The 14,763-nt window shown below is 49.1% G+C and overlaps 4 protein-coding genes across 4 annotated transcripts; 3 read left to right on the forward strand and 1 right to left on the reverse strand.

The window, feature by feature from the left end:
* Positions 1-239: 239 nt before the first annotated feature.
* On the reverse strand, positions 240-2,270 carry EDB91DRAFT_711981 (uncharacterized protein). The gene is made up of 6 exons (XM_041328178.1): positions 1,859-2,270; positions 1,378-1,799; positions 1,095-1,328; positions 917-1,043; positions 690-865; positions 240-635 (listed from the first exon to the last, which is right to left on the reverse strand). Exons 1-6 carry the CDS (start codon positions 2,202-2,204, stop codon positions 426-428), a joined length of 1,515 nt encoding a protein of 504 aa, XP_041173579.1. The 5' UTR covers positions 2,205-2,270; the 3' UTR covers positions 240-425.
* Positions 2,271-7,419: 5,149 nt separating this feature from the next.
* Positions 7,420-10,199, forward strand: EDB91DRAFT_1153524 (guanine nucleotide binding protein, alpha subunit). Its single transcript, XM_041319524.1, has 13 exons — positions 7,420-7,877; positions 7,930-7,944; positions 7,998-8,018; positions 8,079-8,104; positions 8,167-8,702; positions 8,751-8,803; positions 8,852-8,917; positions 8,971-9,035; positions 9,094-9,201; positions 9,249-9,429; positions 9,482-9,561; positions 9,613-9,646; positions 9,700-10,199. Exons 1-13 carry the CDS (start codon positions 7,667-7,669, stop codon positions 9,750-9,752), a joined length of 1,449 nt encoding a protein of 482 aa, XP_041173580.1. The 5' UTR covers positions 7,420-7,666; the 3' UTR covers positions 9,753-10,199.
* A 438-nt stretch (positions 10,200-10,637) lies between these two features.
* On the forward strand, positions 10,638-12,629 carry EDB91DRAFT_1238894 (Alpha/Beta hydrolase protein; the record flags this gene model as incomplete). Its single annotated transcript, XM_041321778.1, has 8 exons — positions 10,638-10,857; positions 10,909-11,038; positions 11,092-11,774; positions 11,824-12,099; positions 12,149-12,168; positions 12,216-12,391; positions 12,454-12,490; positions 12,540-12,629. The coding sequence occupies 8 exons, from the start codon at positions 10,638-10,640 to the stop codon at positions 12,627-12,629; spliced, it is 1,632 nt and encodes a 543-aa protein (XP_041173581.1).
* A 168-nt stretch (positions 12,630-12,797) lies between these two features.
* On the forward strand, positions 12,798-14,422 carry EDB91DRAFT_1153532 (uncharacterized protein; the record flags this gene model as incomplete). The annotated part of the gene is made up of 2 exons (XM_041319525.1): positions 12,798-13,955; positions 14,011-14,422. The coding sequence occupies exons 1-2, from the start codon at positions 13,130-13,132 to the stop codon at positions 14,418-14,420; spliced, it is 1,236 nt and encodes a 411-aa protein (XP_041173582.1). The 5' UTR covers positions 12,798-13,129.
* Positions 14,423-14,763: the final 341 nt, after the last annotated feature.

Genomic DNA, 14,763 nt, shown 5'->3' on the forward strand with positions numbered 1-14,763 from the left:
TCCATGGACAAGCTGAACTCTGCCAAAGCACCTTTCTCTCAAAGACGTACTGACTATGGATAATTTGTACCGTCAGTTCAATGTATGATATGCTGTCCAGGAAAAGAAGCAGGAGAGGTATGAACGAATCCGTGCAGAACCGATGCGCATACGAGACGTCACAGTAGGTAAAGTCAAATAAGCGTAATAACAATCCAGTTCAAACCGTGAAGAAATCAATGCACCAAAGTATGTATATCATACATTCTTCCTTCGTATTACCATCGCGAACATAACAGGGCGTGACGTGACAGCGGGTGTACGTATCGTATGAGGAGAAACCGAAAAAAGGTCGACATGCTTTTTAAGACACAACCGGTATTTGCAAGCGACTATATGCAATGTCAATCATGGTCGGGAGTGATGGATATAAACTTCTGAAAAATCTATCTTGCCAATAAACACGCATCTAGAGTTGTGAAGGTGATCAACCGAGGAGACCCTTCGCCGTCCGAGTGGGCTGCGGAGCTGTAGCCACTACCGCCAATCTCGTTGTATCGTGCAATGCGGAGACGTTGGCTTGGGGGGATGGTCTTGTCTTCCAAGCCGTGTGGTGCACCGCCGTGAAGGACGCCGACGCGCTTCATCGCGAGGAGCTGCAGAAAGCATCAGTCAGGACATGGTCACGCGACTAGTAGATTATGACTTACGTTGTGCGCGGCGTTACTGTGGTCATAAACGCCTCCGAAGAAAGCTGTCGTTGCATCTCGGCCAATGTTCTTCGTCAACAAGTGACGGCCTCCTGGGTGGTCATCAAGGAAGTCCGAAACATCATGAATGAAGCCAGCAATGCAGATAAGTGGGCGACTCTTGGCTTGTTCAAGGTCTACACGTGATGTATTAGAGACGACATCGAGCACGCAGAGATATAACGTACAGCTCTCCCAGGAAATGACGGGCAAGTCGCTGTTGTCGGAAGGCCATGAGAGCGTTTCTTGGGTCTCGCGCAGGCGCTTAAGCTGCATGGTAAGCTGACCCTTGCGGACTTCATTATCAGGGAAGGACTAAATGGTCGGTATGAGTCGTGCATCCTGACGCCTTGGCAACAGACACACCTTCAGGTGGCTTGCCAAGCCAACCTTCTGGCACGACCAGATGAACCACTTTGTAGGGTCGTATTGGTACCACTTGATGGCATTACGGTAATCCATGGGGAACTGGTGGTGGAAGTTATGGTATCCTTCACCGATAGTGACGAGAGCAGTGACGAGGTGGTCGCGAGGGCTGTGTTTGTCATCGAATGGTGTTTCACCCAACCAGTGAGCGAGTGAGTTAACGCAGAACGTCGACTAGAATCGCAAGGTCAATAATTTATCAAAGTACAAGGAACAAACGCACATGGTGAACGAAGCACAGGCGCAGAAGAGCAGCATATATGTAGCCACCCATCCAGTCGCCCCAGCCGAGGCCAGCCACGACAGTGGGGAAGATGATGCCCATAACAACAACAAGGATCAGGTAGTATTTGTGTTGCCACCTTACGATCTCGTTCTTTGTCAAGTCGCTAATATCAGCAACGCCAGGCTTGCGACGGGGCTTGACCACCATCCAACCAATGTGTGACCATAGCAGACCGCGGTGTGCGTTGTACGGGTCAAGGTCGGTGTCGGTGTAACGATGGTGAGCACGATGACCTCGTGACCACCATTTGATAGAGCCTTCAACGGCGCCTGCACCAAACAAGGCAAGAATGTACTGGAGAGGCTTTGACGCGTTGTATGAACGGTGTGCCCACAGGCGGTGATAACCAGCAGTGATACCTTGAAAGTATGGTAAGAAGGCGAGTTGCAAGGATGACAGTAAACATAAGAGAGCTCACCGAGGCCGGTCATATAGTAGTATACCACTGACCAAACGGCAGTCTCCCATTGAAGGCGGGTCTTGTACGCGCCGACGAAACCCACGACAGGCGTACCAGCGAGAATAGCAAAGTGCAGCCAGTTCAACTCTGTGTACCAGTTGTCCCAGGTGATTGGAGGAAGAGCCTTTTGATGCTTGAGAGTATACGACACGTAGTTATCTGGAATGTTGGCGTCGGCAGGTACGTGCTCGGGATCATCAATGAACTTCTTTGGGTTGGCGACACCATTGAGCTTTGGTGTTATGGGTGGAGTAAGCATCTCCGTCGACGGAGGCGTCGAGCGAGCTGGAGGGACGGACGACATGATGGAAAGTGGTCAAGGAGAAAAAGACGAGCAACGTGAGGATGCCAGCGAACATTTATTTCCTTCGGCGCAAATTCTTTGGGGTGATTCGATTCCGTAAACGCTAAAATATTTCCGTGAATCAACCTTAAAAGTTTACGACATTTTTCTCGTTTTTTCTCTCATTTTCTGTAACAACTTCGATGCACAGACCAATATATATAGAGTATTCGACGACGCGTGAACTGACCGAAAACCAGGTCGGCTAAGTGATGTTCAATACTTGCAGAACTTCATGCCATCATTCGAAGCACCGCGTGGCAACTCGTTGGGGGTAGACTTGCCCAAATATTTAGTATTCGCTTTACACCTAAATTGGATCAAAATCAGGTGAAATTAATGTTTCCATTTACATAAATATCAAAACGTCATTATCGTTCACGCCCCTACGGCGTGAACTCCGTCCGTTGCCCCATCTTTTTGCATTTCCGCAGCTCGATGGCACGTCATTCATTTCACAGCCTATCACCGAACATTGCAGTGAGTACCTTCACACAGACTCACCCAAAAATTGTGATACCAAGCCCATCGGGCAGCTCCCCAGCGAGTCTCACTTTGGCCCATCGCTGGCATCTGATTCTCTTGTGAGATACTAGGCTCAGACTAGGACGCAACGGGGGCAGCCTAACAGTTTTCTAGCCACATAGTCGTCCTAGTGAGTCCCGAGATAGACACGGGGTTGAATGATTTTCCAGTCAACTCCCATTGAATCATCAGACTTATCACGTGTGCTTCGTAAGTGCTAGCACATGGTACGTGTCAAGACTCATCAAGAACTATTGGATAAGTACAGCATGCAAAAAACAGCTAGCATGTTCTGCTGGCTGCATATCGCCATCCGGTCAGACGCGTCAGCGCTGGTCTCGAACTTGACATTCCGGAACCTCCTACTGGGAGACGTCAGTCGTGACGATTTGTCTTGCTTCCACAGGATAAAAACATCACGACTAACGCCTTCTAGAATGTTGGATGCAAGTTTCATGCATAGATTTCCCGAGATAGAGTGACAGTATTTGTCCGCCGATATTGGTAAATGGCTCGCTCACTGCTTCGGCAACATTTGCGATGTCATTACTTGCGGTGAATGATGATGGTGACGTGTAGCATGTCTGCGGCAGCCTGGAGGGCATTCAGCCATCGTTTCTCATGCAGTGCGTATCACCCTCGACGTCGATCGAACTGCAAGAAAATCACGAAGTGAATCAGTTGCGTGCACTGCGGTCACTTGGAAATCATTAAATTTGGGGAAATATAGGAGTACATGTTTTGTCTTACTTCCACATGATAAAAACATCACGACCGACGCCTTCCAGAATGTCGAATACAAGACAACACCTGCGAATAGGATGCAAGCTTCATGCATAGATTTCCCAAGACGGGATAACAAAGTATTTGTCCGCCGATATTGGTAAATGGCTCACTCACTTCTTCTGCAACATTTGCGATGTCGTTACTTGCGGTGAATGACGTGTAGGGTGTCTGCAGCAGCCTGAAGGGCATTCAGCCATCTTGACAAATGCAGTGCGTATTACCCTCGACGCCGATCGAACTGCAAGAAACCCACAAAGTGAGTCAGTTGCGTGCACTGCGGTCACTTAGAAATCATTAAATTTGGGGAAACATGTTTTGTCTTACTTCCACAAGATAAAAACATCACGATCGACGCCTTCTAGAATGTCGAATACAAGACAACACCTGCAAATAGGATGCAAGTTTCATGCATAGATTTCCCAAGAGGGGGCGACAGTATTTGTCCGCCGATGGCTCGCTCACTGCTTCTGCAACATTTACGATATCGTTACTTGCGGCGAATGATGATGGTGCCGTGTAAGGTGTCTGCAGCAGCCTGAAGGACATTCAACCATCGTTTCTTATGCAGTGCGTATCACCATCGACCCCAATCGAACTGCAAGAAACCTACAAAGTGGGTCGGCTGCGTACACTGCGGTCACTTAAAAATCATTAAATTCGGGAAAACATAGGAGTACATATGTGACCTGATGCATGATACGCAGCTCGCCCCACATCACGGCACAGGATCGATCGTGGTTCAAAGTATAGAAGCAGCATGAACGAGTGATACTTTCTGGATGTAAAAAGCGGCAGTATGTTAAGCAGCACAAGATCCGTGCACACCAATAAAGTCGGGTCCACAAGCTTGGGCCAGTACTTGAGCGTAATAAGCCAGTGGGTGTTGGGACTGCTTCGCAATATCGACTTTGCTATTATTTTTGTGGGCAGTGCTGATGCTCCGAACTTTGCACACAAGCGGATGGCCATGCGTCATCGGAGGGCCTCGAAATCACGCGAAGGTGGTGAACCTATCGTAAAACCAACATATGTCCACTATCGTACGTCGCACCTAGCATTTCTACCGAGCACTAGGGGCTCTCGTTATATCGATATCATGATACGCAGGACCCTCAGCAGTAAAAGAGCCGTGCAGATTGGAGGATAGCGATAAAGCCTCACCCGGCCAGTACTTGAGCACTAAGCCAGTGGGTCTTGGGATTACTTCGCAACGTTGACTGAACTTTGCTATCATTTCTGCAAGCGTGCAGGGTGCTAAACGTTGTACACCAAACGGACGACTGTAGATCAATGAAGGGTTCACCGGTGAACCCTATCGCGTCACACCAGTATCTACTTTCGTACGTCCTATATCATGCTCCAACTACTAGCACATTTCAAAGGACCAGCGCTGTCTCGTTATATCGATATCGCCATACGCAGGACCCCCACCATATTCGACTCACCATTGGCGCCAATACAAGACTGGAACAGACCTGGACGATCCCAATTTGCAAATTGGATACATATGATGGATCTGCATCAACAGGAACGGAAACGTAATTAGGCCGAAAACAGGCCAAAGAGCGAGAGCCCGCACATCGCTTTTGCCTAGATTGACATTCTTCTATTCAGATATCTAAGTTGCGGGGTATCGCCCATTTCATGGCTTGAAACCCAGCTTGACATTCTCCTGCAGGTGATTAATCAACGAGCACGGCCCTGCGGCGGAATCATGACTGACATTGGCCTATGTCCTCGTTCGATACTTATCAAGGGCAAGGGTATCAAATGAGGGCAGTGGAGGTGGCTGGCAAATAGGAAGCTCCGCATTGCACTCTTGTCTAGATCAGATTTCAAGTGGGGTAGTTTATCGACCACTGCCATCCCTGTAGTTTAAATATTAGCCTTATCTTTCGCGGGTACAATTCGCAAAGTTCCAGTACCGCCGGAAATCAACGACAATGGAGGGAAGCACGGAGAGCTTGCAGGCCTGGATAACCCGGGATATCGGAGGTGGTGAGGCAAGCTCAAGGAGAGGCGACCAACCGGGAAGGATGGATAGTGGGGTGACAAGTTAAATGACGGCGACCGAACGGGAATGTGTCAGGTTTATGTAGGGAAGAGCCAGCATAGCAGCGGTCGGAGCTTAGTTTGGGCTACGGATTTTGAGACCTCGGTAGCGATGCGATTCGGTAGTCTGCTGAGAGGAAATATTATCTCCGGCGGCAGGGACCGCGGCTACTTGAAAGGGGATGCGGCCTGCTGACGTACTAATAGGTACCAAAGACGTGAATAGCTCGCCACGGGACGCGTACGTCAGACCTTCAGACGTTGGACGGAGGGGCAGAAGGATTTAGAATCGTCGAAATACGTCCATTCTTTGCAAACGCGATTCCTGATGCATGCCGATGATTGCCCCGCTGCCAACCTGAAGCTTCACAAGTTGTCACTCGCGATTTGTCGACGAAAGAGGTGAAAAAGAAGAACATCGATTCCTCCACCCCCTATCCAGAGGGATCAAGAACGAATTTATGGGCGATATTCGCTGTCCGACTGTCGTGAAAGTAGTGTTACTCTCCGAAGGCCGCAGATGGGCGCCTCGGTGAAGGATTCCTTCCATAGGGTTCCATCGATGATCGTACTGGGTCGACGATCAAACGCGTCGTAGTACGGCAGACGAAGGAGAACGGGTGCCGCAGATCTGTATTAATGAAAGAAAATTGAACGGCTCTGCGGGAGTCTGCGGCCGTTGAAGGTAAAAGTTTTCCTAACGACGCTCGGCGGACACGGGAGTTGGCGTCTGGAGCAAGTCTCGGCAAGTAACTCGACCCGAACACGAGGCTATCCGGTTCTGCAAATGAAGGAGAATGGTTGCCGCAGATCTGTACTAATGAAAGAAAATTGAACGGCTTTGCGGAAGTCTGCGGGTGTTGAAGTTGAAAAGCGCCCGGCATCCACGGCAGTTGACGTTGTTCGCACACAGAGCAAGGCTTAACAAGTGACTCGAGACTTGACAACGAGGCTCACTACGGCCGCTTCTGTAGTGGTTCAAGGGTTGGGACATTCCGTCACTCTAAATGGGATGCAAGGTTGATCGATTAGGCAAATGAGTTGGACGAGTGGGCTTTTCTCCGGAATTCTGTGATTGGCATGCGATCTCCGTCGTCATGCATGTCTGTCTTCGGGTTGATTGATATTACCATTGTCGAGTCAAGTGACCATAAGATTACTTGGAAGGGCGGAGTAACGGATCCATGATGAGACATTACAAGTTGTATTCTTGTATGGAGGACCTAAACAAGTAACCGTTGACAGCGGAAGAGGATATATGAGATTGACCGGAAGCGACTCCGGTGGATGGAGGTTATCTGACTCTATCTGCCTTTCCAAGGTAAATGAGTGCCAGCAAAAGATGATGACCCCACATATGATCCCATCGGAGAGGAGCGAGATGTGGCAGTAGCACAGCTTGACTGAACGGAGGCAGATCGAAAAACAGGATCGCGGGATCGGAATCAGGAAAATAATAGGATGCCGCTGCTCCTCAAATGGGAAATAATATTTTGCCTGATCGGTCGAGCGCGGATCCTGTGCTGCTGGGTACCTAGAGTCATATCACATCATCTTCTTTGATAGGATCTGTGGCGACGCATATGCTAGAGCTAGAGCGTCTAGACCTGAAGACACACGGTCGTCAATGGGTGAGTAATAAATAAAAGTAGTTCATGGGATTGGTTGTAGTAAAGTATAGACGCTGAAGATGAAAACGGAAGTGCGTGTAGTCTTGAGGCACAAAAGAGTGTCGAAAGGAAGTAAGAAGCTTGTCTGAGTTGAAGATAATAAATGGCAAGTTTTCGGCGACAGGTACAAGTCACAAGTCCATGGCCCCGGAGCATGGCTCGAGGGTTACTCTCAGGACAACCGCCGATCCTAATACCGTAGCACCTACGTACCTTTTAGTGTGACTACTTTCGTCAAATATCACGTCAGTCTTACACTTTCCTTTCCATCTCAACCGCCACGCTGCTACCTAGCCAATTTGTACCATTAACTCCTTCTTCTTCTCGTCTTCTTATATTTACCGCCTTTACTCGACAATCAATTTTCTGCTATCTCCTTCCTCAACCACAATGCCAAGCTCCAAACGCCAAAGAGTATCGGATGACGACCCCCTCGCTCGCGCAATTGCACCGCCTCTATACGAAACACCTGCAGAACGGGAGCACCGACTTGCAACGGAGCAAGAAGCAAAGCGTGTTTCCGATGCCATTGATGAGGAACTCAATAGGCAACGTATCTCAGAGAAGAAGGGTCCTAAAGCGATCAAGATACTACTCTTAGGTGCGTTTGAATCACTTGTATTCAAGACATACAACTAAACATTCCCTGCCAGGTCAGAGCGAATCTGGTGAGTACCATGTTTGCTCTCTACTAGCTTTTAGCTCACCTGGTAGCTTGCAGGCAAATCGACCACACTGAAAAGTAAGCCCAAGTTCTATTTATGGTCAGACAGCAATTTACCTTCATTTGGCTACATTGCAGACTTTCAACTCATGAACTCTCCTAAAGTTCGCCTTCCGCTCCATCCTCCAACGGGTTATCTCAATACTGACTACCTTATTCTCTTTAGGCCTTTCGCTCAGAGCGTGCTTCATGGAGAGCCGTAATTCAACTCAATGTCGTTCAGTCGATCCACGCCATTTTGGACCTAATGTCCAAGGCACATTCATCAGCACACAGCCCTTCCACTTCATCAAATCACATGACAAGACCCAATACACCCACCAAAGAATATCCCCCACTTAACCCAGAACACTTGAAGCTTAAGATGCGCCTAGCCCCATTACTACAAGTCGAGGCCGCTTTAATGAAGAAGCTTCTTCCCCATGGCCACGTCCAGCTCTCCAGATTAGCTAATCCTACCCAATCCCTCCCTCTTCAACAGGAAATCAGCGTCAACTCTTCTACAGGCTGGAAGAGCACCTTCAATCGTCTAATAGGTCGTGATAGTTGTGACAGTGAAAATCTAGTCGACTGGTCCGACCCCGACGATCCTGGCGTCGTTCTAAACGCTTGTGCAGACGACATGAAACGCCTTTGGGCAGATCCTATTGTTAAGAAATTAATGGAGGTCGAGAAAATGAGGCCCGAAGAGATGGCTGGTTTGTACGTCTTTCAATCATCCTTTCATATCTCCCCCTCATGCCTTTTCAGCTTCCTTGATGCGCTGGATCGCGTGACTTCACCGCGGTACATACCCACGGATGGTAAGCTCAAATCGTTCTCAATAGCACGTAATTAACCTTGAAACGCAGATGATGTTCTGCGTGCGCGGCTAAAGACACTGGGGGTCTCAGAGCATCGTTTTACTATGAAAACAGGTTTGCCTCATCATGTCACACGTCTAGTGCATTCTTGACCAAATATCGAATAGGTCCATTGGGATCACCCATGAGTCATGACTGGCGCGTGTTCGATGTTGGCGGCCAGAGGTCATTGGTGAGTACCAGCACAGTGTCACGTCCACGAGGCCGCGGCTTAACTGCCTTTTTCGTAGCGAGCCGCATGGGTTCCATACTTTGATGATATGAATGCCATCATCTTCCTGGCACCCATAAGCTGCTTTGACCAAGTTCTCCAAGAAGACCCTTCCGTAAATAGATTGGTACGCCTTATCTATTCCACCTGTTTTTCGCTCATACGTCGTGGCAGGCCGATTCTTTCCTACTCTGGAAGGCCATCGTGTCTAACCCGCTGTTGAAGAAGACAGAAATGATCCTTTTCTTAAATAAATGCGACATCCTTCGTGCGAAGCTCGCGTCAGGTATTCGATTGGCGGATTACATCGTCAGCTACGGGAGCCGACCGAATGACTTTGAAAGCGCTAGCCAATGTAAGTTCATGTCCTATGCTGTCAAGTTGATTCTGACGTGTTGTCCTGTCAGATCTCAAGAAGAAATTCGCTGCTCTGTTAAGAGAGCATTCTCCTGAGCGAGTGTATTACTTTCATCTTACATCTGTAACTGTAAGATCTTCGGCAATGTCAACTAGCGCTCTTGATAACCTTATCTTGCAGGACACAAAAGCGACGACATACATCCTCGAGAACGGTGTGTACACATCTCTGCTTCTTCGCGTAAAGCTGACTCACTCTTATTACCAGTGCAAGACGTCCTCGTTCGCGATAATCTGAAAAGAAGCGCACTCGTAACATGATATCCGACTACCCTTCGCGTATTCTTGCTCGTCAAGACCTGACTGAACGCCAGACACCTTGCACGGAACTCTTGCGACACCCGCCGCCCACCTATCCACGTGGCAATCCATGTTGTATCATCAGCCGTCGTTACCCTCGGCTTTATCTGTCGCAAATGCACTTATACCTCATGGACACTTTTAGATTCGCGCCGTCCTACTCGCTACTGTGCAGCCTGTAGTTCTCTCTTTCTTCTGGGTGATAGTGCGGGGAATATTAGTGCAGGACGCTGTACACCCGCTCGCTCGTTATGCATACGTGTAGCTGTTCATAAGTATTATCATTATCGTACATCCATTGTGGGCGTTTATTGTGAATTGGACTGATAACTACGAATACATTCAAAATACACCTAGACTTTGTGGCATGGACTCAAATGGGATGTATTGCGCTCCTGAAGCAGCCCACGGTGATCCGATCTTCTGCTGAATTAAAGACGCGTCCCCCTCCGATTCGCAGTAGTTGATTGAACTTTCACAGCATGTCATAGAAAGACAGGGTAGAATCTGGACCTTTCTGATGGGCCAAGCTTTTGTTCTGCACTGCCAGGACAAGCTTATAGCCTCATTACGGTACGGATAAACTACCGTCGGAATCCCCAGCTACAGCGGACCACAAGTTTACAACTATTTATCCGGCGGACATCTCAAAGGCCTAGCCTCTAGTTACTAAGATCGCACGCATTGGCAGACAGTGGCAGCTCATGGGAGCAGAAAAAGTTGCGGCGGAGGTTGGTCTGATACCACGGTTGTTTGTCAATCGCCAAATAAGCCTGTCCGCAGTAACGTACGTGTAGCACGCGGCTTCGTTCGTAACTGCAGTCCCACAACTTGAGTTCCTTCATCATGAAGAAGGTCTTCAGTCTCTTGTCTTTGGCCCTTTTACCAGCCGTTCTTGCAGCGCCAGCTGACGAGGCACAAGTCGTTCTTGGTGGGAATGTCCATTTCCAGAGTGGGGTATTCCCCGTGCAGGATGCTGTGGAAGGTATCATCGACAAGGGCAAGGAGAAAGTACATCAATGGTTTGAAGATAGGAAGCAGTTCATCGAGCAGCATGGCTTAACCTGTAAGTTGGTATGCTTGATCCGGTTTGCTCTGACTGAAACATATGTCGTAGATGAGCTGGTTCAACACCCTCATTTCAGTGACTACAAGCTCAGGATCACAGAGCCCAAGTTGTGTGACCCCTCTGTGAAACAGTACTCCGGTTACCTTGATATCACCGACGACAAACATTTGTTCTTCTGGTACGGGATGCCGTCTACTTCTTCCCGTCGTTTCAGGCTCATCCGTGAGTTAGGTTCTTTGAGTCACGCACCTCTCCCGAGGATGCACCCCTCGTCATGTGGCTCAACGGTGGTCCGGGATGCAGCTCGTCTACTGGTCTTTTGTTCGAGCTTGGTCCTTGCAGCATCTCCGGCGAAGGTGCCAACACGACGCACAACCCCTATAGCTGGAATGCCCACGCCAACATGATCTTCCTTGACCAACCCATCAACGTTGGATATTCATACTCTGAAGATGGTAGCACCGTCAACACAAGCCCTGTTGCTGGCAAAGATGTTTACGCCTTCATGGAACTCTTCCTCAGCCGCTTCCCCGAATACTCTACTCAACCTTTCCACATCGCTGCAGAAAGCTACGGCGGCACGTATGCTCCGAACATTGCGAACGTCATCTATACCGAGAATAAGCAGTTACCTCCTTTGCCCGTTCCCGGACTTGTCAAGATCAACCTTGCTTCTGTTATATTGGGCAATGGAATGACCGATAATTACATACAGATGGCGTCGATACCTGACTACCTTTGCGAAGGACCATACCCGATCTATGATGATCCCAATGGTGCACAATGCGCTGCCTTGAAGAGCAAGGTGCCGACCTGCCAGAGGCTGATCAAAGCTTGTCACGATTTCAACTCTCGCTTAACCTGCGTACCTGCTGCGTTGTATTGCAACTCTCAGCTTTACGGTCCTATTCAACGTATGTGCCACCATTACGAGATTTAATCACACCTGAACTCGCCCTTCAGAATCCGGTCTCAACCCTTACGACGCACGTGTCAAATGCGATCCTCAAGAAGACGGCCCGCTATGCTACCGTCAGATGGGTTGGATCGAGACTTATCTGAATGATCCTGAGGTTAAAGCTGCTCTTGGTGTGAACCCGCAGCGCAATTTTGAATCCTGTAACATGGCTGTCAACCAGGCGTTCATGCTTCAGGGTGATTCAATGCACAATACGCCCCTGTTAATGACGGAGATGATCAATGATGGCGTCAGGCTGCTTGTCTACGCTGGTAACGCCGGTGAGTCAATATTTTTAATGTGACAACGCATTCCTGATGGTATTCTTAGATATGATGTGCAACTACATTGTAGGTCATGACTCAGGTTTGTGGTTGTCATCTAACGCATATATCAGGGCAACGAACGTTGGGTCGAGCAACTTGATTCCATCTTCCTGGATGAGTTCTCTACGGCTGAGACAGAACAGTGGGTAACGATGCGTTCTGGAAAAGTAGCCGGCACTGTCAGGTCTGCCGGTGCTCGCGGTTCTGGCGCTGGAAACGTTACCTTCGTTACTGTCCATGACGCTGGGTCAGTAAACCCATACATATTTTTCACTTGGCGTCTCGATAATTTACCTCTTACCTTGTCAGGCACATGGTTCCTTACGACCAACCTGAAGCTGCCTTGGTGAGTAGTAAGAGCCAAATTCTGTGGACATTTCACTCACACCACGCAGGATATGATCACGAGGTGGATCATGGACATCCCGCTCACGCTCGATTTCATGGAGTTGGCAGCACCTGTCGTGCCCTTCGGAGGGATATAGATCTACCTTTCGGGGCCCTGGCAACCTGATACGCTCTGTATTATTAGATAACGCGCGTCTTACTTATCGCACTTGTGTGCACGCCGCACTTGATACTAGAGCTTAATTGGAGCTTGAAGGTGAATTTCACACTGCACCGCCGTATCACGTGCAATGAATGTTCCGTCCAGAAACTGTTTCAAGTCTATATGCATCATGTCCTCATGTCCTTGGTCGTCGTGAGAACAAACCCCTGTCAGCTTCTATAGACTTCGTCGAAACGTCCCTCAATACTTCACAAGCTTCACTACCCCCAAGTCCGAATACCAAAGTAGAGTTATCACCCTCATCGCCCACCAAATATAGCAGTGTAAGTCTGTGCTGGTCTGTGTTACGTTCTCGCTGATTGCTGTGGGCGTTTACAGAGTTAGCGCCTTTGAAACCAATATCATATATATCTTTAACACAGGTAACAGCCGCACCAGCTCCACGCCCAGTTCCATCGCAGTCCATCGCCTGCCATGATCACACAGTCCCAAAATCTAGCTCTCTCGCCTCTAAACTTCAACCACTATCAAAATCCAAAGGTCGAAGCTTTATGGAACGAACTCACGGAGAACGCAGTGGAACCAATGCTAGCGCCCGTCCCATACCTGCCCAATTTCTCAGAGGAATGCTTGCTTTGCGCCGTTGTGATGATGAAGATGTACGACGAACAAGCACTTCTCGACCTCACCGCTTTGGAGCAAGAAGTTTCCTATGAAGAGGATCCAATTGGTCTCGTTTACGTCACCGCTGCCCCTGCGCAGTCTGCAGCACAAGAAGCGAGTGCTGGGATTATCATCACTGATTACCATCGACGCAAGGGCTTTGGTCGTGAAGCCGTAGAGCTTGTGTTGCGGTGGGCATTTGAAGAGCTCAAGTTCCATCGCGTTCAAGCAGCGTTTATGGATGGCGCCCAGAAAGATCGCGCAATGAGGCTTTTTGTGGGGCAAGGTTTCACACACGAAGGCACTCGGCGGCGTTCAGTCTTCAAGCCGGAGGGTGGGGGTGTGGTTGGTGTCTGGAAAGATGTGACATACCTGGCGATGCTTGATACAGAGTGGGCGCTTAGAGACACGTTGAGGATTACGGGCCCAGCACCGACTTTGTGGGATGAATTACTCGCGCGACATGCGCGGGAGAGGGAGGAGATGGTGAAATGGGATGAGAAGCATAGCAGGATTAGGAAGGTGTCGAGCACACAAACCCTACGCCGTGGGGAAACTCCAAACCAGCTCGACTATATGTTCAGCGCCTTCTCTTCAGACGCAGAGTCGTCATCCTCCTGCCAAAGCTCTTCCTATGGTTCAATGCCGCCATCACGCGCGCCAACTCCCTGGCGCTGCTGATATCTCCCAAGATATGCTTCAATATCTTAGTTTCAGGGAAAGCCCGAGATGGAGCCCATTAGAAGACATAGACGCCGCATCTCGGCAGTCATCCCCTTCCCCGTACAATTTTTCGATTCCCTCGACACCAATCCCTGTCCCGTCCCGTTCACCTTCAGTCATTTCAAGCGACTCTGAATTTGAATCTGAGGACGAGGGTGATGTAGCGCCTTCCATGCGAGGGCTAAACAGAATCCCCATCTCAGGTGCAAGTTCCTCGAGCAGTCAGCTATCGTGGACTCGGCGCCCTTTGATCAGTAGGGCTGGGAGCAATGACAGCGGGAGTTCTGAGTCCGAGTCCTGGTCTGATGCGACTGACTCTGGTCCAGATGCTAGTGGAAGTGATTGGGATATGATGTCTGAGCCTGAGCGATCCTCTTGAGCGTCGGCGCGCTGCTACAGTATCAGTATCTGATACCTGCCATTGAAGTTCGTAGTCCTGTTCTGATCGCTAAGCTCGCTCTGGTCAGCGACTACTTACAATCGTTTCGGGATTGCATTGACACTGCTTTATCATGTACAAACCTCACAAATGCTTCCTGATATGCTTGGCCATTTGTACCACTGCTATATACGCACATTCATCATCTGGTGTACTACCATCTTTCTATTTATCAAAAGTTCCTTGGGAGCGATGACTCAGGGATGAGAGTCGTCGAGATACGGTTCCATGGATACGACAAATGGACTTACATTCTTCTCTTGCCCTGGCAAGTTGCATAAAC

This window comes from Suillus paluster (genome assembly GCF_016628075.1).
Source record: "Suillus paluster strain FC165 chromosome Unknown EDB91scaffold_62, whole genome shotgun sequence".
Lineage (NCBI taxonomy): Eukaryota > Fungi > Basidiomycota > Agaricomycetes > Boletales > Suillaceae > Suillus > Suillus paluster.